A 24759-nucleotide genomic window follows, 5' to 3' on the forward strand; every position below is an offset into this window, starting at 1 on the left:
TGAAAATGGCGCCTGCAAATAATGGCGCACGGTGTTTTGCTGCTAATCCGTTTGCCGCTTATCGCTATTTAACGTTAAAGCCTTATTGTTATTTAACGTTAAAGCCTTATTGTTATTTAGCGTTAACACACAGAACCCTCTCTGTACCTATTCCTAACCCCTAAACCCCCCCTGGTGGTGCCTAACCCTAAGACCCCCCTGGTGGTGCCTAACCCTAAGACCCCCCTGGTTGGTGCCTAACCCTATGTTAGGGTTAGGGACCACCAGGGGAGGGTTCTGTGTGGGTTCTGTGTGAGAGTAGGGAGAGGTTAGGTTATAGTAAAATATCGGTAGGGATTAAAGATATTTTATTATATGAATATAGTACAAATCGTTATATTAAACAATATTTTATCACTTTTACTGGTCTTCATTTTAGTAAACGTAAAATTAAAGGTTACAGTGGGGAATAGTAGAATATCAGTATTATTTATATATATAATAGACTAAGTGCCTCAACCTTCAAACAAGAAGAAGAAGTACTTTGCATGAGAAAATTTATGCGTGCTCAAACACCAAGTTTAAGGCCTCTTTTCCACGGACTGTTGAGCTGTGTGCTCAGCAAGCAGTTACCAGGCAGCAGTGAGCAGATACCAGGCAGCAACAAGCAGTTACCAGGCAGCAGCAAGCAGTTATCAGACAGCAGTGAGCAGATACCAGGCAGCAACAAGCAGTTACTAGGCAGCAGCAAGCAGTTACCAGGCAGCAGTGAGCAGATACCAGGCAGCAGCAAGCAGTTACCAGGCAGCAGCAAGCAGTTACCAGGCAGCAGTGAGCAGATACCAGGCAGCAACAAGCAGTTACCAGGCAGCAACAAGCAGTTACCAGGCAGCAACAAGCAGTTACCAGGCAGCAGCGAGCAGATACCAGGCAGCAGCGAGCAGTTACCAGGCAGCAGCAAGCAGTTACCAGGCAGCAGCAAGCAGTTACCAGGCAGCAGTGAGCAGTTACCAGGCAGCAGTGAGCAGTTGTGAGAGTGTTAGAGCCATTTCAATGCCTATTCACAGTCCATGGAAAAGAGGCCTTACCCTAGCAAGTCTGACATTGCAAATCAGGCCTAATTGGCTATTCATGAGGCAATGCTCATGCAAATGCATGCACAAACCAATACCACAAAGCAGTCACCCTGCTACATGCTACATTAGTACTATCCGGCTTAGTGCACACCAGAGCGGTTCGGCAGCGTTTTGCGATCCACTTGCGGCTGCGGATACGCTTGGGTAATGTATTTCAATGGGCTGGTGCACACCAGAGCGGGAGGCGTTTTGCTGAAACGCATACTCCCGAGGTGAGGCATTTTTTGGATTGCGGAGGCGTTTCTGCCTCCAATGTAAAGTATAGGAAAAACGCAAACCGCTCTGAAAAACGGCAGTTCAGAGCGGTTTTGCAGGCGTTTTTGTTACAGAAGCTGTTCAGTAACAGCTTTACTGTAACAATATATGAAATCTACTACACCAAAAACGCTTTACAAAACTGCAAAATGCTAGGTGAAATGCTACAGAAAAATAAGAGAGGGCTGGTGCACACCGAGCGGCTTTATTCAGCGTTTCTGCAGCCGCTTGCGGCTGCGGATCCGCTTGGTCAATGTATCTCAATGGGGTGGTGCACACCAGAGCGGGAGGCGTTTTGCAGAAACGAAAAATGCTGAGGTGAGGCATTTTTTGGATTTCGGATGCGTTTCTGCATCAATGTTAAGTATAGGAAAAACGCAAACCGCTCTGAAAAAACGCCTGTTCAGAGCGGTTTTGCCGGCGTTTTTGTTACAGAAGCTGTTCAGTAACAGCTTTACTGTAACAATATATGAAATGTACTATACTGAAATCCGCTGCAGCAATCCGCAAAACGCTAGCAAAACGCCATACAAAAATAAGAAAAAGCGTTTCAAAATCTGCTAGCATTTTGCGGATCTGCTAGCGGTTTTTGGTGTGCACCGGCCCAAAAAGCGTTTCAAAATCTGCTAGCATTTTGCGGATCTGCTAGCAGTTTTTGGTGTGCTCCAGGCCTCCAGGAGCGCCACGGGGAGGATTCCCAATGCCCCCTTTTTATACAACTGGGGGGGCCGCAGGGTCCCAGGCTCTCTCACTGCCTGGAAACCACAGCGGCACCCCGGAGGGGGAGGCTGGGTGGCGTGGACGACCCCCCCCAAGTGTGGCCAGCGCCGGGGAGAGCCGTCTGCACCCACCTCCCAATATTAAAAACAGGCACTTACCTTAACGTCCATTGCGTTCTGCTACATGCGCATTAATTTGGGGGCACCACATGAGAAAGGAGAGAAGCATGGGTCACCCCGAGCTTTAGAGCTCAGGGCTGGCTCACATGCAGCACTCCAGAGGGGGGTGGGGGGGAGGACAGGCGCACTCACTCCAGGGTTCACACCACCGGAGCAAGCCATCCACCACCTGCCTCCAAAGGATACAAACTGCACAAAATGCTTTCCATGAGAAAATTAATGCGCATGTAGCAGAACCCAATGGACGTTAAGGTAAGTGGCTGTTTTTAATATTAGGAGGTGGGTGCGGACGGCTCTCCCCAGCGCTGGCCACGCTTGGGGGGGGGCGGCTGCGCCACCCAGCCTCCCACTCCGGGGTGCCGCTGTGGTTCCCAGGCAGCGAGAGAGCACTTTGCAGTATTGGTTTTTTGACCCTGCATAGTTTGGCATGCGAAAGCAAATGCATATTTGCATGAGCATTGCCTCATGAATAGCCAGTTAGGCCGGATTTGCAAAGCCAGACTTGCTAGGGTTAATCTTGGTGTTTGAGCACGCATACATTTTCTCATGGAAAGCCTACTTCTTCTTGCTTCAAGGTTGAGGCACGTACTCTATTAGATACATAGATGCGGCGTATGCTACGACGCAGGTTGGCTAGTAAACAATATTTTACATTATATTAAGTCGCCTATTTTACTACATGATAACTTTAATTTTTTAATGTTTATATCTGGCGCCCTTTTTAGCTAGGGCCCTTATATGCACCCGATAAGATAATATGCATGCATACCTCCTGACCCCTATAAGGTGACTATGTTTGAGGAGGCTTGAGAATGACCTGTTTATCATTTATGTGCAGAAAAAGCCATCGAACCATCAAATTTCCTGCTCCAGGCTGTCACCAACATAATCTGCTCCATAGTGTTTGGAAATCGCTATGAATACGATAATAAAAGCTTTCTGCAGCTTCCGCTGTTATTTTCTGTAATCTTCAGAGATGTGAGCAGCTTCTGGGGACAGGTGAGTGATTTTAGTCCTGTAGGCTTCTTGAGTCACAGAGAACTTCTCAATTAAAGAAACTGATGCATAGATTTTTCCCAAAAAAAAAAAAAAGTAATTAGCATTGTTAAGCAGTGGCTGGATAGTGTTCTGGTATTAAACTTTGACATAATATTCAATAAAAATGTGTTTTCCTACTTTTTATTACCCATACAGTTATCATATTTGCTTTTGTGCACAAGTATTGTTATTCATTTAGAAATTACAAGTTCCCAAAGTACAGGGGTTTTTTTTGCTCTGAAAGCTGCCATTGCATTTCATTCATCGCTACAGTATTTATATATTGTAATGTACCCAGTGAATTTTCCTGAGCTGTCTCCTGATTTATACATGTAATGCTAGGTACACACCATACAATTTTGTGTTAGATGGTTCGATAGATAATTTCCGACATGTCCGATCTTATTTTCGATCATTTTTCCGATTTCTCATAGAAGTGAACGAAAATAGATAAGAAAAGATGAGACAATCGAATCGGAATTCAATCGAAAATCGGACGGAAAATCGACAGAAAAAACGCATCGTGTGTACCCAGCAATAGAAGGAGTTTCGGCACTGCCAGGGAATGTTTACAGTCTTCTCTTGCTACAATTAAGTAAACACAAGATAATGTTATCACCAGTTTGGATGTAGCTCTCACTGCAGGGAGCTTTCTATTGAAAAAGTCCTGTGTTTAACTGCTTGAATGCTGTTCTGGTAAAAAAAAAAAATTGTGGTAGTATATTATATGCTGTAAATAATCTTTTAGAGCAAAGAAGAAATGCTAGGTTTCATGTCGCTTTAAGGGCTCTGACACAAGAGACCAGGGTTCACATTTCAGCTCTCCCTGTTCAGTAAGCCAGCACCTATTCAGTGAGGAGACCGTGGGCAAGAGTCATTAACACTGCTACTGCCTATAGAGCACGCCCTAGTGAATGCAGCCCTAGTGCTTTGAGTCCGCCAGGAAAAAAACACAATATAAATGTTCTGTGTCTTGTTTCTTAGTGAATTGAAGCCCATATGTGTTTTTCTGATATAGTATAAAAACGGTGCTTGTGGCCAGCAGCTGAAAGCAAAATAGAATTCATATACATCCTTAGGAACTCGGAAACAGTACAGCAGCAGTAGCACCAGCAAAGCAGGCAGCAAACTAGTCAACTGAAACAGCTGTGGGAGGCAAGAAGTTATCTGATATCCATGTTTTTATTTCTGAAAGACAGTAATATACGTACCTTACATACCTCCATACCTTAGGACATCATATGTTAATGTGAGCTGGAAACATTGTAAATGACACTGTCTTTGTCTCTGTTTATTGTGCAGATGATGGACATGCTTCCAGGGGTCATGCAGTACATTCCTGGACCTCATCAGAATATTATCCCAAATTTTAAGAAACTGGAGACATTTATTTCACAGAGTGTGGAAATGCACCAGAAAACATTTGATCCCGACTCACCTCGGGACTATATTGACTGTTTTATCATCAAACAGCATCAAGTAAGTGAATCAGACATTGTCGGCCCATAGGCAACTAACTTCTCCTCCTGAGTTTTCTACTAGGTGATATTTTTGAACATGTTAATAAAATGCCTTTTAAAGTGTACCTGAGCCGAAATGAATGCAATATTTTATACTTACCTGGGGGTTCCTCTAGCCCCTTGTACTCAGTGGGATCCCTTGTCGTCCTCCTGGACATCTCCACACTTCAGGAATTTTCTCCATTAGGAAGCCCCTAGTCCTGGCATTCGGGCTGCTCTGCGCATGCGTGGCCCCAGCCGTGTGCTCACCCCATCACGCTCCAATTGCCGGGCGCGACTGAAGCCTTCCTAACCCAAAGGATTGCTAAAGAATGAAGCCACCCAGGAGGACGGCAAGGGAGCCCACCGAGTACATGGTGCTAGAGGAAGCACCAGGTAAGTATATCTGTCTCACGTTTAATGATAACATCACCCCTGTGATGTAAGGGGGCACTCCTACCATCAGACGGGACCCAGGACCAGGAAGTTAATATGCGGCACATGTGGAAGCAAGAAAGTGAGGTATTGTACTACTCCCCCTTCCTGGCTGTCTAAAGGGGGTCTCGCTGGCTGCCTAAAGGGGAAGTGTGTCTGGTTCCCTATGGGGGTGAAGTGGCTCTCCGGCAACCTAAAGAGGGGGATGTCACTAGCTCTCTACGGGGGGGGGATGTCTATGGCTAAGTAAGGAGGTCTCACTGTTTCTGTACGGGAAGGGAGGGGACTCTGGCTACCTAAATGGGGGATCTCTAACTCCACATGGGGGGAGGGACCCTGGCTATTTACAGGGGGTGTGACCAGATTTCCACACAGGCCACATAGGATGGTGCATTGGGTGTGAGAAGAGCGGCAGGATGGCTTGGGTGGGTGTCGCACAGAAGCAGTAGCTCAGCTGTTGTTCAGTAATCAGCTGTTTGCACCGACTGCGCTGTGCTTCTCCACTCTCTCCTGCATGGTGCACACCTCCCCTCCTCTCCACCGTCACACTGAGGGGATGAACTGTGCAGAGAGGGAGATGTGTGCTGAAGAGGAAAACGGCAGTTAGGTAAGCCATGCGAGAAGGCACGGTTATCAAGATCAAGGGAGGAGCAGTGGAGTAGCAGTGGAGAGTGAAGTAGCCTGATGGAGATCTGCAGAGCTGAGAGGTCTGTGAGGGGGAAATCATTTCTCCACAGTGTCCTGTGGCTGCATACTTTCTGAAGGAGTGTGACAGACTATTTCCCATGGCTGCTTCATTCTGCCTTATCTGAAGGAACTGTAAGCAAGTTGCTTTATTACTACAGTGATCGGCTGTTAGTGAATCCAAATCATTGGTATATCTTATCATCTGCCTGCATTGCAGCCCTGCAGGTTCAAAGAGCCAGCTTTGAGTGAATGTTTCAATGTGACTTTCACATGGTCAGGCCTCCAAGGGTCTTATGCAATGCAGTTTCAGTTAGTACTAGATACATAAACTGTCATATTGGCCTAACAATCTGCTGTGGGGTGTTCTAGGCCTATTAGAAGAAGATCAGTCATATACTGTATATCTATTAATCCAGCTGGTGTCATCTTCCTGCTGCTGCTTTCCTTAGTTAAGCTCCTTGTGCATTACAAATACTGTTTTATATATGAGCTCCAACTGCCGGCCTACAACATAGATTAACATTGGCCAATGTTTAGGGAAATTAGTCTAAATGTTTATCTGAGTTTGATTATAACAGACTGTTTATACATGTGTCGTTTAAAGTGCACTTAAAGCGGTCTAACACCCAGCATTACAACTTTGCTTTAAAAGATTGCTTACAGCTGAGAAACTATAATGCCAGATTTTTTTTAAAGCAGAAATTCACTCAATGGGTTAAATATGACATTTTAGTTTTGCATTTAGCTAGAAATCCGCATCCGTGCTGAGGTTTAGTTACAAATGTATCTTTGTTTGGATTGCAAATAGACCTCTGAAAAGCCTGTCTGGGAAGCCCTCTGTGCTCTCTCAGAGAGGTGTTTGTTTATTTACATTGTAAATAAATACATTTGTATCTAATAACCTCAGCAGGGAGGAGGATTTCTAGCTAAATGCAACACTAAAATGTCATGTTTAATCCATTCAGTAAATTTCTGCTAAAAAAAAAATCTGGCATAATAGTTTCTAAGCTGTAAGCAATCTTTTAAAGCAAAGTTGAAATGCTGGGTGTTAGACCACTTTAATGATTTACTGTGATTTTTGAGATTTGAAATCTCTGGATTTTCTGGTGCTTCTTTGGGCTAAACCCTTTCTAGAGACTTTGAAGGTGTCATTCTCTATTGCATTCCTTTGCAAGCAACTGTTGGTATTCCATTATTGCCATAACCATAAGTTCAGATGCTATGACCTACCTGTTAGAACATACAGTGGGATTCGAAAGTTTGGGCAACCTTGTTAATCGTCATGATTTTCCTGTATAAAACTTGTTACGATAAAAAATGTCAGTTAAATATATCATATAGGAGACACATACAGTGATATTTGAGAAGTGAAATAAAGTTTATTGGATTTACAGAAAGTGTGCAATTATTGTTTAAACAAAATTAGGCAAAAAAGAAATGAAATCAATATTTAGTAGATCCTCCTTTTGCTGAAATTACAGCCTTTAAACGCTTCCTGTAGGTTTGTATCAAACATAGAAGAGACAGCTGCGGTGAACAGCAATACCACCGCAGCTGCCTCCATCTCCCTGCCTAGCGATCTATCCGAGCCTCGGGCGTCTAGCACGCCGAGGACGGGTTTGTCAGCAGCACATAGGGTTGCAATGTAGCGTGTGCGCGCGCACAGACGGGACCTTTATGCGGGGAGGATTCGCGTCAGCTGACAGGCCGGTCGGCTGACGTCAGAGGAGACGCTCGCCACTCCTCATTGGTTGATGGGAGTGGGCGTGCCGAAGGGGTCTCCTCTGCTTCTTAAGCTTTGCTGATTCACTCGCAACTTGTCTGCTGTTGCGATTACTTCGTGTTAGCGCTCAGACCTTAGATAGATCCGGTGTGCTTTGATCCGGGAGGAAACCGGGGATTTCACACAGTGATAGGATTGTTTGATAGCTATAATTATAATCTGAATACTGTTATTATCTGTGTATGATGACTCTCGCTCGTTCTGACTACTCTTACTCTCAGTGATTCTGTACTTCTGCCCATCTGATCCTGCTGCCGACTCTGCCTGTTAAAACCTTCTTGCCTTTGCCTTCTGAGTTTGTACCATATCTGTCTGTCTGTTGCCAACTCGATTAGTCTGACCACTCTACTCTCACCAGAGGGCCCTTGCCTCTGGTGAGGGGCTCTGTACTGTTAGTGCCCACCAGCTCCTCTGGTGAGGTATAGCTAAACCTATCAGTACTACTGTTGCACCAATCACTATACTTGCTATCTCATTAGCTGCTGGTATACTTGTATTATTGGTGATTCTGCAGATCACCATATAATCAGGTATTTATCTGTATTATGGGTGATACTGCAGATCCCCTTATAATCAGAACTCTGTTACTTGCTGACACATATCGTTACAAGGTTCCAATGAGAGTCTGGATTCTGGTTGAAGGTACTTTGGACGATTCCTCTTTACAAAACATCTTTAGTTCATTAACGTTTGATAGCTTTCGAGCATGGACAGCTCAGCTTTAACTCACACCACAGATTTTCAATTATATTCTGGTCTTGGGACTGAGATGGCCATTCCAGAATGTTGTACTTGTTCCTCTGCATGAATGCCTTAGTAGATTTTGAGCAGTGTTTAATGTCATTATCTTGTTGAAAGATCCAGCCCTGGCGCAACTTCAGTTTTTTCACTGATTCCTGGACATTGGTCTCCAAAATCTGCTGATACTGAGTGGAATCCATGCGTCCCTCAACTTTGACAAGATGCCCAGTCCCTGCACTGGCTACACAGCCCAACAGCATGATGGAACCACCACCATATTTTATTGTAGGTAGCAGGTGTTTTTCTTGAAATGCTGTGTTGTTATTCCTCCATGCATAACGCCCCTTGTTATGCCCAAATAACTCAATTTTAGTTTCAGCAATCCACAGCACCTTATTCCAAAATGAAGCTGGCTCGTCCAAATGTGCTTTAGCATACTTCAAGTGGCTTTGTTTGTGCTGTGGGCAGAGAAAAGGCTTCCTCTGCATATAGCATCTCCTTGTGTAAAGTGTGCCGAATGGTTGAACAGTGACTCCATCTGTAGCAAGATGATGTTGTAGGTCTTTGGTGCTGGTCTGTGGGTTGACTCTGACTGTTCTCACTATACGTCACTTCTGTTTATCCAAGATTTTTCGTGGTCTGCCACTTCAAGCCTTAACTTGAACTGAGCCTGTGGTCTTCCATTTCCTCAATATGTTCCTAACTGTGGAAACAGACAGCTGAAATCTCTGAGACAGCTTTCTGTATCCTTCCCCTAAACCATGATAGTGAACAATCTTTGTCTTTAGGTCATTTGAGAGTTGTTTTGAGACCTCCATGTTGCTACTCTTCAGAGAAAATTAAAAGAGGAGGGAAACTTACAATTGACCCCCTTAAATACTCTTTTTTTATAATTGGATTCACCTGTGTATGTAGGTCAGGGGTCACTGAGCTTACCAAGCCAATTTGATTTCCATTAATTAGTTCTAAAGGCTTTGGAATCAATAAAATGACAAATTTATGACAAATATTAATTTAACCACTTGAGGACCACAGTCTTTTCGCCCCTTAAGTACCAGAGCCTTTTTTTTCCATTCAGACCACTGCAGCTTTCACGGTTTATTGCTCGGCCATACAACCTACCACCTAAATGAATTTTACCTCCTTTTCTTGTCACTAATACAGCTTTCTTTTGGTGAATGAACAAGGTGGATATACCGCTACACTCGTAGTGGGAACCGAGCTGGACCTGGGCAACCAGCCCACAGATCAAGATAGAAAAGAAGAGATTTGGTCCGCTTCAAGTCACTCCAATGATTTATTTAGGACTTATCCCAGGGCAGCCACAGCAAACTCAGCTAACATGTTTCGGACCTGCAGTGGTCCTTAATCATAGCATGGTTATGGCAAAAACATCACAGGTTAAAAAGGGCATGACAGGGGGAGTGGTTGGTCCAGAGCCACCCATAAAGGGGGTGGAGCCGGCCGAAGTACAACCTTGTTCCCTCCGTCATGTTACAGATGCATAAAATATAAAATGTAATATAAGAAACAACGAAGTATAAAAAATGTGAAAAGGTTTAGGTAACCTGAGAGGAGAACACCAAATAGGAAACTATTTCGTTGGAAATACCTCGATACTGCAATTGAACCATAGATAGTATGTATAAATGCTAGCGTACCAAAGAAAAAGTATAACATGGACATAAAATAAAAAGGACAAGAACAGGACAGGAACCCCAGACAATTGGGGGGAGGGAAGATTGTATTAACCCAAAAAGGTAAGCAGCTAACTGGTGATAAGTGCCAAATCCCATCTCGCATTTAGGCCCCATGGGGCTCTTGTCTTCATGCGAAAGATCCAGAATGCCTCTCGCTTCTTTATTAGGGCTTGTAGATCCCCTCCTCTCTTGGGCAAAAATACCCTCTCTATACCCTGGAAAGAGAAAGAGGACATGTCACCTCCATGAACACTTCTAAAGTGTTTGGCCACATTAGATATATGCGTGGTAGACCATCCTGCCCCCAGAAAGTGCTCTGAAATTCTAGCTCTAAGGGGTCTGGTGGTACAACCCACGTACTGCAATGAGCATGCCGTACACGTCACCAAATATATAACGTTTTTTGTCCCACAGTTAATAAAATGTTTCATGGGAAAACAAGTCCCAGTGGTGCGTGATCGAATGGTGCGGGTCTGGTCATGCACAGAGCAATAACGACAGGTTGAAACGGCACATTTGTATGAGCCCTTCAGAGAAAGCCAGGTGGAGGTCTGTGGGACAGAGGCAAAAAGACTGGGTGACAGGAGACTACCCAGAGTCGGGGCCCGGCGACTGGCAAATTTAACGCCATTCAGAAGGAGAGGCCGCAAAGCATCATCTCCCTCCAAAACCGGGAGATATTTCTTAATAGTCTGAACAACCTTGGTGTATTCCGAACTATAGGTAGTGACAAAAAAGGGGCCTCCCCCAGAGGTACGTACAGACGTGTTGTCCCGTACCAATTTGGACCGAGGAATAGAGAGGGCTCGCCTCTTGCCTCTCTCTATCATCCAATGTGGATAACCTCTCTCCAATAGACGCCTCCCAACCTCCACAAATTCCTCCTCCAGAGTCTCTGGATCCGACCAATTCCGGCGGGCCCGAATAAATTCGCCCACCGGAATGGCACGGATCGTATGCTCGGGGTGACAACTTCCTGCCCTCAGAGTCGAGTTACCTGCACAAGCTTTTCTATACGTACGTGTCCTGATGGATTTGGAAATTATGTCTCCCACCAGGGTGACATCCAAATAGTCAACACTTTTATCCTGCCATGTGTACGTAAACTTGAGATTGCAGGCATTGTCATTGAGAGAGGCAACAAACTCCTGGGCTTCCTCTTGCTCCCCTTTCCAAATAACCAACAAGTCATCGATATACCTCCCGTACCACGCAACGCACCCAAAAAGACGGCCGTCACCCCCAAAGATGTGGAACTCCTCCCACCATCCCATGAATAAATTCGCCAGGGATGGGGAGAATTTTGCACCCATGGAGGCTCCACACCTCTGGAGGTAAAAGCTGCCGTCAAACATAAAATAGTTGCGGGTCAGGAGGTATTCGACTGCAGCACATATGAAAATCTTTAAGTCAGAGGTATAGGTTGAATACTTTTCCAGATGGAATTGGAGAGCCATAAGAGCCAAATGATGGGGGATGCAGGAATATAGAGACTTCACATCAATAGCAATCCAGCTATAGTTCGCTTCCCACTCTACCCCATCCAGACTCGACAAAAGGTGTTTTGTATCCTTAATGTATCCTGGCAACCTCTTAACAAGGGGTTGCAATACAGAATCGACCCAATCGCTTAGACGCTCCCCCAGAGAGCCGATCCCCGCAACTATCGGCCTCCCCTCCGGGGGAGCGCCCGGCTTATGGATCTTGGGGAGATGGTGAAAGATGGGAACAATGGGATGCTTAATACCCAAATATTCAACAAGTTTATGGTTCAATACTCCCAAACTTTCACCATAACTCAAAAGACCAAAAAGCTGGGCCTGAAAAACAGGGGTGGGGTCAGCTGAGAGGCACGTGTATGTTGTCTCATCATGGAGCTGTCTCAAAGCCTCCGCTTGATAATCTACCTTATTTAAAATGACAACTGCCCCCCCCTTGTCTGCGTTGCGTATAACAATTTTATCATTGGCCTGCAGACTCTTAAGGGCCATCTGTTCAGTTTTGGTCAGATTGTTCCGCTGCCGTCTTAGATGTGCACTGGCTATATTGACAAGTTCTTTTTCGACTAGGTCCTGAAAGATCTCAACTGGAGAGCTCCTAGCTGTGAGGGGATAAAAGTCAGGGTTTTTAATCCCGGGGGGCCGTACATCCGACATGGAGACCAATCCCGAACCATCTGCCATCAGGGAATCTAATGTCCACCTGGCTTTGGTATCCTGGAAGGTCCCAATGTCGGGAAAGGCCACCACAGGGGAAAGAACCTCTCCCATCTCAATGGAGCTCTCATCTTGGTTGAAATACTTTTTCAGGAGAATGGACCTAATGAACCTATTCACATCTAACAGGGTGTCAAATACCTCAAAATGGTGTGTGGGGGCGTATGACAAACCTTTGGACAACAGCTTAACATCAGCCTCTGAAAAGATGACATCAGACAAATTGACCACATTGTGCCCAGCTGTGCTACTGGGGGCTGAAATACCTGTGTGCCTATGCTTTACTCCCGCTCTTCTCGTCCTCCTCCTTTTCTCCCCTTCCTCGGATACCTCTTGTTCCTCCTGTAATAGGAGGATGGACCTATCCCGTTTTTTGCTAAGCTGGATTGAGTTGGGTGGGAAGGTCCATCTGGGGGAGCTTGTGGCGTGGGGAGGCGGCGATTATTGAGAGGCTATTTGATTGCTGCTGCGAGTTTTAGTTTTTATTATATTCATCAAAAAAGACATGAATTTTGTCAAAAAAATGACTTTTTTAACTTTCTGTGCTGACATTTTTCAAATAAAGTAAAATTTCCTATACATTTGAGCGCGAAAGTTATTCTGCTACATGTCTTTGATAAAAAAAAAAAACATTCTGTGTATATTTATTGGATTGGGTAAAAGTTATAGCGTTTACAAACTATGGTGCCAAAAGTGAATTTTCCCATTTTGAAGCATTTCCGACTTTTCTGCCCACCTGTCATGTTTCATGAGGTGCTAAAATTCCAGGATAGTATAAATGCCCCCCAAATGACCCCATTTTGGAAATAAGACATCCCAAAGTATTCACTGAGAGGCATGGTGATTTCATAGAAGATTTTATTTTTTGTCACAAGTTAGCGGAAAATGACACTTTGAGACAAAAAAAAAAAAAGTTTCCATTTCTTCTAACTTGCGACAAAAAAAAATGAAATCTGCCACGGACTCACTATGCTCCTCTCTGAATACCTTGAAGTGTCTACTTTCCAAAATGGTGTCATTTGTGGGGTGTGTTCACTGTCCTGGCATTTTGGGGGTGCTAAATTGTAAGCACCACTGTAAAGCCTAAAGATGCTCAATGGACTTTGGGCCCCTTAGCGCAGTTAGGCTGCAAAAAATTGCCACACGTGTGGCATTGCCGTACTCAGGAGAAGTAGTATAATGTGTTTTGGGGTGTATTTTTACACATAACGATGCTGAGTGGGAGAAATATCTCCGTAAATGACAATTTTTTAATTTTTTTTACACACAATTGTCTATTTACAGAGATATTTCTCCCACTCAGCATGGGTATGTGTAAAAATACACCCCAAAACACATTATACTACTTCTCCTGAGTACGGCGATACCACATGTGTGGCACTTTTTTGCACCCTAACTGCGCTAAGGGGCCCAAAGTCCAATGAGTACCTTTAGGATTTCACAGGTCATTTTGCGACATTTGGTTTCAAGACTACTCCTCACGGTTTAGGGCCCCTAAAATGCCAGGGCAGTATAGGAACCCCACAAATGACCCCATTTTAGAAAGAAGACACCCCAAGGTATTCCGTTAGGAGTATGGTGAGTTCATAGAAGATTTTTTTTTTGTCACAAGTCAAAATGTAAACACTGCACTTGGGAGGTGATCTGATGTCGGATCTGTGGGCGATCTATTGGTGTGGGTGGGTGATCAGATTGCCCGCAAGGGGCAGGTTAGGGGCTGATTGATGGGTGGCAGTGACAGGGGGTGATTGATGGGTGGCAGTGACAGGGAGTGATTGACACAGGGGGGATAGGCATACGGTACACCGGGGGGGGGGGCTGGGGAGAATCTGAGGGGTGGGGGGTGATCAGGAGGGAGCAGGGGGCAGTTTAGGGTTAAAAAAAATAGCGTTGACAGATAGTGACAGGGAGTGATTGATGGGTGATTAGGGGGGTGACTGGGTGCAAACAGTGGTCTGGGGGGTGGGCAGAGGGGGGGGGGTCTGAGGGCTGCTATGGGCAATCAGGGGGCAGGGAGGGGGAGATCAGTGTGCTTGGGTGCAGACTAGGGTGGCTGCAGCCAGCCCTGGTGGTCCCTCGGACACTGGGACCACCAGGGCAGGAGGCAGCCTGTATAATAGGCTTTGTATACATTACAAAGCCTATTATACAATGTACATGCGGCGATCCGGGTGCTAGTAACCCGCCGCGCTTCCGAACGGCCGGCGGGTTACAGCGCAAGGGGGGCGGAGCCAGTCACCAGCGGCTGATCGCGTCACGAATGACGCGATCGCCGTATAACCACGCCCGCAGCCGCCCCTGCCGATGGGCGTATTGCGGTCGTTTGGACCCGGTCTTTGCCGCCGCCCATCGGCTGGGGGCGGTCCTTAAGTGGTTAATGATAAATGCCCAAATGTATGCACCTGCCTAATTTTATTTAAACAATTATTGCACACTTTCTATAAATGCAATAAACCTCATTTCACTTCTCAAATATCACTGTGTGTGTCTCCTATATGATATATTTAACTGACATATTTTATCGTAACAACCAACGATTTATACAGGAAAATCATGACGATTAACAACGTTACCTAAACTTTCGCATTCCACTGTATTGCTAGAAGGTAAATTGTTAATTATATCTTTATTACTGGGTCTCCGGATCCAATAAAATTGCTTAGCATTATATTGCTGGTTTACGTGTATCACTGGAGGTTAGACAAGAGTAGGACGCATCTAACACAGCTACACCTACGGGTGCACTACACTATGTATTTATATAGCACTGATATCTTTACAGAGTACATATTCATGTCACTTACTTGGAGCTCACAATCCAATCCCTACCATAGTCATAGTCTAATTGCCTACCATATTATTATTATGTATTTATATAGCACTGATAACCTCTGCAGCACTTTACAGAGTACATATTCATGTCACTTACTTTCCTCAGGGGAGCTCACAATCCAATCCCTACCATAGTCACAGCACATTACAGAGTACATACCGGTATATTCCAGCGTATAAGGTGATTGGGTGTATAAGATGACCCCCCCCAACTTTTCCAGTTAAAATATAGAGTTTGGGATATACTTACCGTATAAGACTACCCTTCTTCCAACGCACACCAAATTAAAAAAAAAAAAAAAACCATCATATACTGGTGCTATGTATGAACATATACTGGTGCTGTACTGTATGTGGTACCCATATTTGGATTAGTTAGCTTTCCTTGTCAACCTGTTATGGAAGAATAGATCCTGCTGTGCCCATAAAACATGCCTCTTTCACCCTTCTGGCCCGCCCTTGTATCCTCCTTCTCTGCCTCTCAGATCTCGCACATGTGCGCCTGCGCTGCTTCACTACAGTCCCCAGCAGTGAGATTTGAGAGTCGGTAGCAGGACAGGATGTACCCCCCAGCACCAATGACACCCGCGTCTTATACGCAGGAATATACATTATGTCACTGACTGTCTTAAGAGGAGCTCACAATCTAATCCCTACCATAGTCATAGTCCAATGTCCTACCATATTATTATGTCCAATAACCCTATCCTAACCCCGGAGTTGTCATGGGGCGGCGGTAGGTAGTGGGCCTTGGGTGGTAAAAAGTACAAATCTGGCCCGGAGAGTGTCGCAATTTATAGGCTGTCGCCTTTGGAACACTATAGCGTAGAATCTGTCCTGTTCAGAACCATAGAGGGTTTTTTGGTGTTAATATTAATATTTCCCATTCACAGGAAAAGGATAATCCAAACTTTAATATGCAAAACATGGTGTTTGCAATAATGAACCTGTTCTTTGGTGGAACAGAGACTGTCAGCACAACCCTGCGGAGTGCCTTTCTCATACTGGTGAGATACCCTGAAATACAAGGTAAATACTTAACAACTTTAAGTGGATCTGTATTGTATCCGTCTAAAACAGGGGTCTCAAACTCAATTTACCTGGGGGCCGCAGGAAGCAAAGTCAGGATGAGGCTGGGCCGCATAAGGAATTTCGCAATCACGGCACATTGCCGCCTCTGTCCACCCCTCTCACTCTTCCTTCACAGAGAGGGGCAGGGAGAGGTGGCGACTGATGTCAGGAGGGGCAGAGCTGAAGCTAAAAGCTCTGCCCCTTCCAGGAAATGCCGGCAGATTGCCCCCCGGGCGATTTGGGGGCTCTGCAGCCCTCGTTTAGTGGCGGGGATGCGGCGGATTACTTGGGAGCACTGAAGCGAACTATAAGGAAGCTTTTGCTGGCGAGGGCCACAAAATATTGTATCGAGGGCCACAAATGGCCCGCGGGCCGCGAGTTTGAGACCCCTGGTCTAAAAGAACATGGGTTGGGCAGCTAAACTCCTCCCATTATAGCATTTGTCAGAAATGCTTAAAACCTGTGCATACTGGAAAAACTTTTTTGAGGAGGTGCCCTTTGGAATATAATAAAGATATATATATATATATATATATATATATATATATATATCTCTTACCTCCTTACCTTACCTAAAGGTTCTTTATTAAAAATGGATAGGTATACATGTAGACAACGAGTTTCACGGGTCTCTACCTACTTCCTCAGGTCAATAAAACGCGTTTTATATAGTAGTGGTCTCCGTGGGTGCCTAAAACCTATGCATAGCATTGTAGCTGATGGGTAAATGATGGACTACATCGAATACTCTTTACTAGAAGCATTGGGGAGGGGTGTGTAAGGGAAGGGGGGTAGACAGTGGATACATCCTTTTAGGAACTTAAAATGGCCATAAAGGAAACCTGAGACAAAAAGATATAAAAGTTTTATCCCTTTCTGTGGCTTCCTCCAGCCCCCTCGGCACCGATCGCTTCCACCAAGTTTTCCTCCACCTCCACGTTCTCCCGGTAGCCCTGTTAATTTGGCCAGTCGGGGCGCACTGTGTATTAAACTTTTATATCTTTTTGTCTCAGGTACACTTTAAAACGCCATGGTTCATAGAAGAGTTTTAATAACATCCTGGGCCATACGCAATTCACCTTTTCACCTGAGTTTTCTCCTAGGTGAAATTTTTACATTTGTCAATAAAATGCCTTTTAGGCAACCAGCAATAAAGAAAATACTCCAAATTATTTTGATAGTACTTCTGCACTTACTTCTCAGTACTTTTTCAGTTAAAAAGTACTGGAAAATTATTTAAAATAGAAGATGAAAAATTATCTCCTAGGAGAAAACGTAGGAGAAAAGTGGAATTGCATATGGGCCCCTGTGTGATAAATGCAGGAGCACATAAGAATCTTCTGTATTGGAAGCATTCTTTGCATTGAATATTTAGCTTTGCCTATTTAACATTGAGTGTTAGCTTTTTTTATTGGCATTATTTTTGAAAATTGTATTCTCAGCAACTACTAGAGATACTCAGAAATAATTCAACGTTAATCATTTTTAAGGTCCGTACACACGCCGGGCTGCAGGCAACGACGGGTCCGTCGTCACCTCCCGCTGGGTGGGCGTTCCAGCGACAGTCCGGCGTGTGTACGCACTGTCGGCGGACTGATACGGCTGTTTCTGAGCGATCAGCTCGGCAGAACCTTGAAGATTCACGTTTTTCTGCTGTAAATAAATTGTTTTTTTGAAAAAAAATATATATAAAAATCCAAAATGAGTGCTTTGAGATTATTTCAAGAGAAACCATTATCTATAATTTTAATTGTTGTTCCAATAGAAGAGAAAAGTAGAATCCGGGCACCATATACTGCAGTTACCACGCTTTATTGCATCCCCACATATAGACAGATACAGGTGCACAGGGCTGGTCTGACAGCCATTTCACAAGCAGACACGCTTGCTTCCTCAGTGACCTGTCTCTGAGGAAGCAATCGTGTCTGCTTGTGAAACGGTTGTCAGACCAGCCATGTACACCTGTATCTGTCTATATGTGGGGATGCAATAAAGCGTGGTAACTGCAGTATATCGGTGCCCGGATTCTACTTTTCTCTTCTATTGATGTGATGGTTTCGAATCATCCAGAGGCACATTAAACTATCCACCGACCCCCACCAAGTCTGCCAGTAGCAACTAGTGCCGATTTCTCTACTCTCCTACCTTTCACTTTTATTGTTGTAGAGGGAAGGAACTCCACTTTACGCAATATTTTTTATCACAACGTTGTAGAAGTTGTACTTTTTACTGAGTTGAAGTGGACCTGAACTCTTGCACAGGACAGAAGGAAAACCTAGAGAAATGCACCCTGTATGTATTTAGAGAGTTTAGACTGTCTAATTCCCCCTCATCTGTGTCTAATCACAAGTTGTAATTTGATCCCTCAGCTGTGTCAGATCAGCAATCTCCTCTGTCATGGCAGAGCAGCTAATATGTAAACACAGGATGTTAACACTATGTCTGCTTCCATGAAAGCAGGAAGTAGACACATTGCAGATTTATTGCAGGATTTGTATCAGCTGTAACAAAGAAATGTTTTTCTTTAAAGGTTATTATGCTGTTGTTTATCTTTTAGAGCAGAGAGGAAGTTCTGAGTTCAGGTCCGCTTTAATGATCGTACATAGGTAGATACCGCAAGGTATTTATTATTATTACTATTGATTCATAAAGCACCATCATGTTCTGTGGCGCTGTACAAAGTAAGAAAACAAACATGGGATACATAATAATACAATGATATATATCAAATATGGGCACTTCTACAAAATACAAATCTGGTGATTACAATGAGACATGCAGCATGATGGATAAAACATATAACAGAGTGCAAGCTATGAAATGAAGAACAAATTCCAAGACACAAAAGGGTGAGGGAGCCCTGCCCTTGCAAGCTTGCAATCTAAAGCAGGGGTCAGGAACCTTTTTGGCTGAGAGAGCCATAAACGCCGCATATTTTAAAATGTAATTCCGTGAGAGCCATACATTATGTTTCAAACAGTGCGCTTACGCAGCTGAGGGCCATGTTGCCCTGTTGCCATGGTGATGAGTATACAGTTTATCCGCCGGGCAGCGGAAGTGCCAGACACGTCTTCAGCTTCTCTTAGGTTTCATCAACATCAGCAATTTCCCTGAGAGCCAGACAGGAGAAATACCGACTAACAGCTTGTACGATTAGCTCGCTGACTTGGGGGTTCATTCACTTTGTAGGACGAGATCCCCGCACTTTGGCCCAATAGGCTGCCTGTCAAGTGACAGACGGCCTATTGGGCCAATCAAAGTGTGGGGATCTCGTCCTACAAAGTCACTGGACCTGACAGCGCCCAGAGTGGGATAATTGGAGCAGCCATTAGTTTTGGGAGGAGCGTGAGTAAGTCTGTAGTGCATGCTACAGCAGCAGCGTGCCGTGCCTACTTTGAAAATGTAATTTGCGCTGCCACACTAAGTTGCGCTGCTTGATCAGTGTAGCTTAGTGAATCAACCCCTACTGATTTGTATGTGAGCCAGATGTAGCCATCAAAAGGCGTACGTACGAAAAGGGCGTCGGGAAAAAAGGGCGCGTGGTATAAACGATAAATGGAAATATCGTTTATAGAAATTATTGTGTAGAATTTCGTTTATAAATAGTGTTTTAAGAATTTATAAATCACTAAATAATGTGTATGAGATCGGCAATTCTTAAAACGTTAATCTTCCCTGTTTGTAAAGTGAAACTTATATTTTCGTTTATTAAAAACCCTCCCTGTACCTATCCCTAACCCCTAGACCCCCTGTTGGTGCCTAAACCTAAGACCCCCCTGTTGGTGCCTAAACCTAAGACCCCCCTGTTGGTGCCTAAACCTAAGACCCCCCTGTTGGTGCCTAAACCTAAGACCCCCCCTGTTGGTGCCTAAACCTAAGACCCCCCTGTTGGTGCCTAAACCTAAGACCCCCCTGTTGGTGCCTAAACCTAAGACCCCCCTGTTGGTGCCTAAACCTAAGACCCCCCTGTTGGTGCCTAAACCTAAAACCCCCTATAGATAATAATGTTTTACAGACATTAATAAATAAAAAATGTAAAGAAAAAAAATGTAAATTATTTTTTTGGGTGGATAATAATGTGTTAGAAATGTTTTAGAAATAGTGATTTATTATCTTCATAAACGTTATTCGTCACGGGCTCATTTTGTAAACTTAAATCATCACAAACATAGTTATAAATCCTTAAAAATCTCCGGGCGCCGTTATAAATCCTTAAAAATCTCCGGCGCCTTATTTTCCCCGTTCAGCGCCCATTAAACGATATTTATAATGGAAGTGAATGGGGCGCCCTTTTTGTCCACTTGTCTCATGCGCCCAAATCTACTGCTTCCATCAAAAGAGCCACATCTGGCTCCCGAGCCATAGGTTTCCTACCTCGATCTAAAGGGTAGTATTTCAACAGTATTTTTCTTAGTAAGAAATAATGCAATTACCCCTCATTTTTTTTCTAGCCAAACTGCACAATGAAATAGATCGTGAAATTGGAGAAAATCGCATCCCGAATAATGAAGATCGCATGAGAATGCCATACATGGATGCTGTACTCCATGAGGTCCAGAGGTTCACAGATATACTGCCAGCTAATGTGGCACATGCAACTACGAGAGACACCAACTTCAAGGGATACACCATTCCCAAGGTGGAGCTTCTTGTTCATGCAGAACTGAACATTTGCTGAAATTCTTTATTGTATTTGGTTATTGTTCTACCTGTATCTACAGCAATTATTTATTTAAAGAACGGTGGGAGTCTAGGGGGAGTATAGCAGGATTATGAATTAATTTGTAAAAGGAAAGTCAGCACAGTAAAAATCTTTAACTTTTATTTATACACACATCACAAAACATAAAAAGGCATTGGATATACAGTACTGTATATTTGTCAGGCTTGCGGAGCTTACCTCCTGCATGGCGAGCAACAGCGCATCTGTCTGTGACTTCCGGGTCGCATGGCCGCGCTGTCAGCGATGACCTCAGCGGCTCGTCTGTTGACCTCCTCTCACAGGGACAGATAAAGGGTGGACGCACACTCTGTTTGTGTCGCACCTCTTATTACCCTTAGGAAGCGTGTCAGCTGACAGCCGGTCAGTTGACACGCAGGGCTCCATCTCCTGGTCCTGATTGCTGGGCGTTTGGGAGCGTGGCTTTCCTGCCATCTCGGGCTTCTGTGTTGCCAGTCTCACATTGTCTGTCGTAGCTAACACTTCACAGTGGAGGCTTCAGACCTTAGTCAGATCTGTGTGTGTTTGCACCGGCAGGACCCCGGGGATTCGCACTTAGCTCAGGAATAAATATATTATTGTGATTGTATTATTTGACCTCTGCCTTGCCTCTTACTACTCTTTTGCCTAACGATTCTGTACCTTTTCCTATCTGATCTGTTGCCGACCTCTGCCTGATTACTCACTACTCTTTTGCCTAACGATTCTGTACCTTTGCCTATCTGATCTGTTTCCGACCTCTGCCTGAATACTCACTCTGTTTTTGCCTTACGATATTGTACCTTATCTGTCAGATCTGTTATGGACCCGATTTGTTGATCAGTCTATTATCACCGAGACAGTACTGCCTTCTACGGTCTGCAGGTTATTCCCTCTGTTACCTGTCTGTCTGCTAGTGCTCTCACTTACACTAGCAGATGGTTACAATATTAAATCCAGTTAAACTCAGATTGTTGGTTTTTCATAACAAGCATCATAACACACATTATATATATATCCAAGACCACCATCAATGGTGGAATACTGCTTAGGCCAGATAACCAGAGATATACACTCCATCAATTTACTGGCCCTTTTTGGAAAATATCGATAAAAATATCAAGGTCGAGCAGAAACTCAACGCATTTTGTGAACAATGCTTCATTTCTCCAGAAAAAGCATTCGGCTCTTGAATCAGAATTATGTAAATACATGCATAGACAAACCTACAACATACGAGGAAACATACAGTGAGATGCGAAAGTTTGGGCAACCTTGCTAATCGTCATGATTTTGCTGTATAAATCGTTGGTTGTTACGATAAAAAATGTCAGTTAAATATATCATATAGCCTATAGGAGACACACACAGTGATATTTGAGAAGTGAAAATTATTTATTTATTGGATTTACAGAAAGTGTGCAATAATTGTTTAAATAAAATTAGGCAGGTGCATAAATTTGGGCACTGTTGTCATAGAATCAAAAAAATGACAACAGTGCCCAAATTTATGCACCTGCCTAATTTTATTTAAAGGGAAGGTCCAAGCAAAATAAAAAAATGAGTTTCACTTACCTGGGGCTTCTACCAGCCCCATGCAGCCATCCTGTGCCCTCGTAGTCACTCACTGCTGCTCCAGTCCCCCGCTGGCAGCTTGCCGACCTCGGAGGTCGGCGGGCTGCATTGCGTACATTTTTACGCATTCCCGCTAGTGCATGAACATTAACACCTACATTTTTACACATTACTGGTTCAATGCATACATTTTTACGCATTCAACCAGTAATGCGTAAAAATGTATGTGTTAATGTTCCTGCGCTGGCGGGAATGCGTAAAAATGTACGCAATGCAGCCCGCCGACCTCCGAGGTCGGCAAGCTGCCAGCGGGGGACTGGAGCAGCAGTGAGTGACTACGAGGGCACAGGATGGCTGCATGGGGCTGGTAGAAGCCCCAGGTAAGTGAAACTCATTTTTTTATTTTGCTTGAACCTTCCCTTTAAAGGGATACTGTAGGGGGGTCGAGGGAAAATGAGTTGAAGTTGCCCAGGGCTTCTAATGGTCCCCCGCAGACATCCTGTGCCCGCGCAGCCACTCCCCGATGCTCCGGCCCCGCCTCTGGTTCACTTCTGGAATTTCAGACTTTAAAGTCTGAAAACCACTGCGCCCGCATTGCCATGTCCTTACTTCCCCTGATGTCACCAGGAGCGCACGGCGCAGGCACAGACCATACTTGGCCCGTGCAGTACGCTCCTGGTGCCATCAGCGGGAGCGAGGACACGGCAATGCAGGCGCAGTGGTTTTCAGACTTTAAACTCTGAAATTCCAGAAGTGAAAAAGAGGCGGGGCCGGAACATTGGGGAGTGGCTACGCGGGCACAGGATGTCTTTGGGGGACCATTAGAAGTCACAGGTAACTTCAACTTAATTTCCCCCGACCCCCCTACAGTATCCCTTTAAGCAATTATTGCATACTTTCTGTAAATGCAATAAACTTCATTTCACTTCTCAAATATCACTGTGTGTGTCTCCTATATGATATATTTAACTGACATTTTTTATCGTAACAACCAATGATTTATACAGGAAAATCATGACGATTAACAAGGTTGCCCAAACTTTCGTATCCCACTGTATGTTACCGCACCAATCCGTAATTCTGATTCAAGAGCTGAATGCTTTCCTGAAGAGTGTATGATCAAATAATATAAATAATTGTATACTCGGGAGGAGGGGTGAGCTCTATTTACTATACTTATAATTGACTAGTGCATACCATCTTTGTCGGAATCAACAAGAGTCTATCCACAGTAGTCTAGAGGAAATATGTTTTTGCAAGGAAGGGTGATTTGACATCAAAGTGATGCTTTATATTTTATCGGGAACATTTTTATCCCACCTAAACTAATTTTGTAGATTTGTCGAATTCAAAACACACTTGAAGGGAAAAAAAGACCACAATTTGGGTTCTTACCTCAGGAGGGGGAAGTCTCTGGATCCTCCTTAGACTTCCTGCATCCTACTCCTCCTCACTGTTCCATCGCTGAAACCCCCACAAGTCCGTCCACACTGCCTTTTCAGCAGAGTTTGCCTGCACTGCGCAGGCGCAGGCAGCTTGCGCCTGCGCACTAGCATGCAGCTGAATAGGCTCGGCTATTTCTGCAGAGCCCTAACAGTGGTGCTACTGCACCGGCGTAAGCATTTTGCACCTTTTTGCACCTGTGCAGTGCGGGCAAACTCTGTAGAACTTTGGGGTCCCATCGCTGGAACAGAGGGATGGAGAGCGATGGGGGGGAAGCCCCGGAGGTAAGTAGTACATTTTTAGGCCTAGCATCTCCCAGATTTGATTTAAGGTAGATCTGTGAGCAATAAACTGACTTGTAAACAGTAAAGCACTTCAGTATATCACTTTCTAATAAGAATTATTTTTTATGGTACCCTGCATTCTGGTCACAGGGCTATGCCTCTCTCACTCTGTGCCTCAAAAATAGCCAAGGCAAAGATGGCTCCACCCACTCTGCCTCTGAGGTTGAGAGGTTTCACGTGAGGTTGTGTGAATTGCAGTAAAACCAGAAGGCAGAGCAGGCATCTGTAACAGAAGATGGACGTTGCCTGGTTCTGAGGAGAGTAAGATTTCAGAGCCACTGCTGTGCTTCTCTGTAATGGAGAAAGGAAGCTGAGAGGCAGCTACCAAGAAAGCACAGAAGGGGGGATTCTGGGGAGAGGAGGAACAAATAAAGGCACCTCCCTGCCAGAAAAAAACATAGTTTTAAAAAGGGGGAAAGGAGGAAAG

The 24759-nt window shown here is 44.5% G+C and overlaps 1 protein-coding gene across 1 annotated transcript in view; it reads left to right on the forward strand.

The window, feature by feature from the left end:
* LOC137528942 (cytochrome P450 2G1-like) overlaps positions 1-24759 on the forward strand; it is a 69572-nt gene that overhangs the window by 36806 nt on the left and 8007 nt on the right. Inside the window, exons 4-7 of the mRNA XM_068250740.1 lie at positions 3108-3268; positions 4610-4786; positions 16094-16229; positions 20723-20910. Coding sequence (XP_068106841.1) covers positions 3108-3268; positions 4610-4786; positions 16094-16229; positions 20723-20910 — 662 coding nt within the window. The remainder of the gene's footprint in view (positions 1-3107; positions 3269-4609; positions 4787-16093; positions 16230-20722; positions 20911-24759) is intronic.

Source organism: Hyperolius riggenbachi, chromosome 8 (assembly GCF_040937935.1).
Source record: "Hyperolius riggenbachi isolate aHypRig1 chromosome 8, aHypRig1.pri, whole genome shotgun sequence".
Lineage (NCBI taxonomy): Eukaryota > Metazoa > Chordata > Amphibia > Anura > Hyperoliidae > Hyperolius > Hyperolius riggenbachi.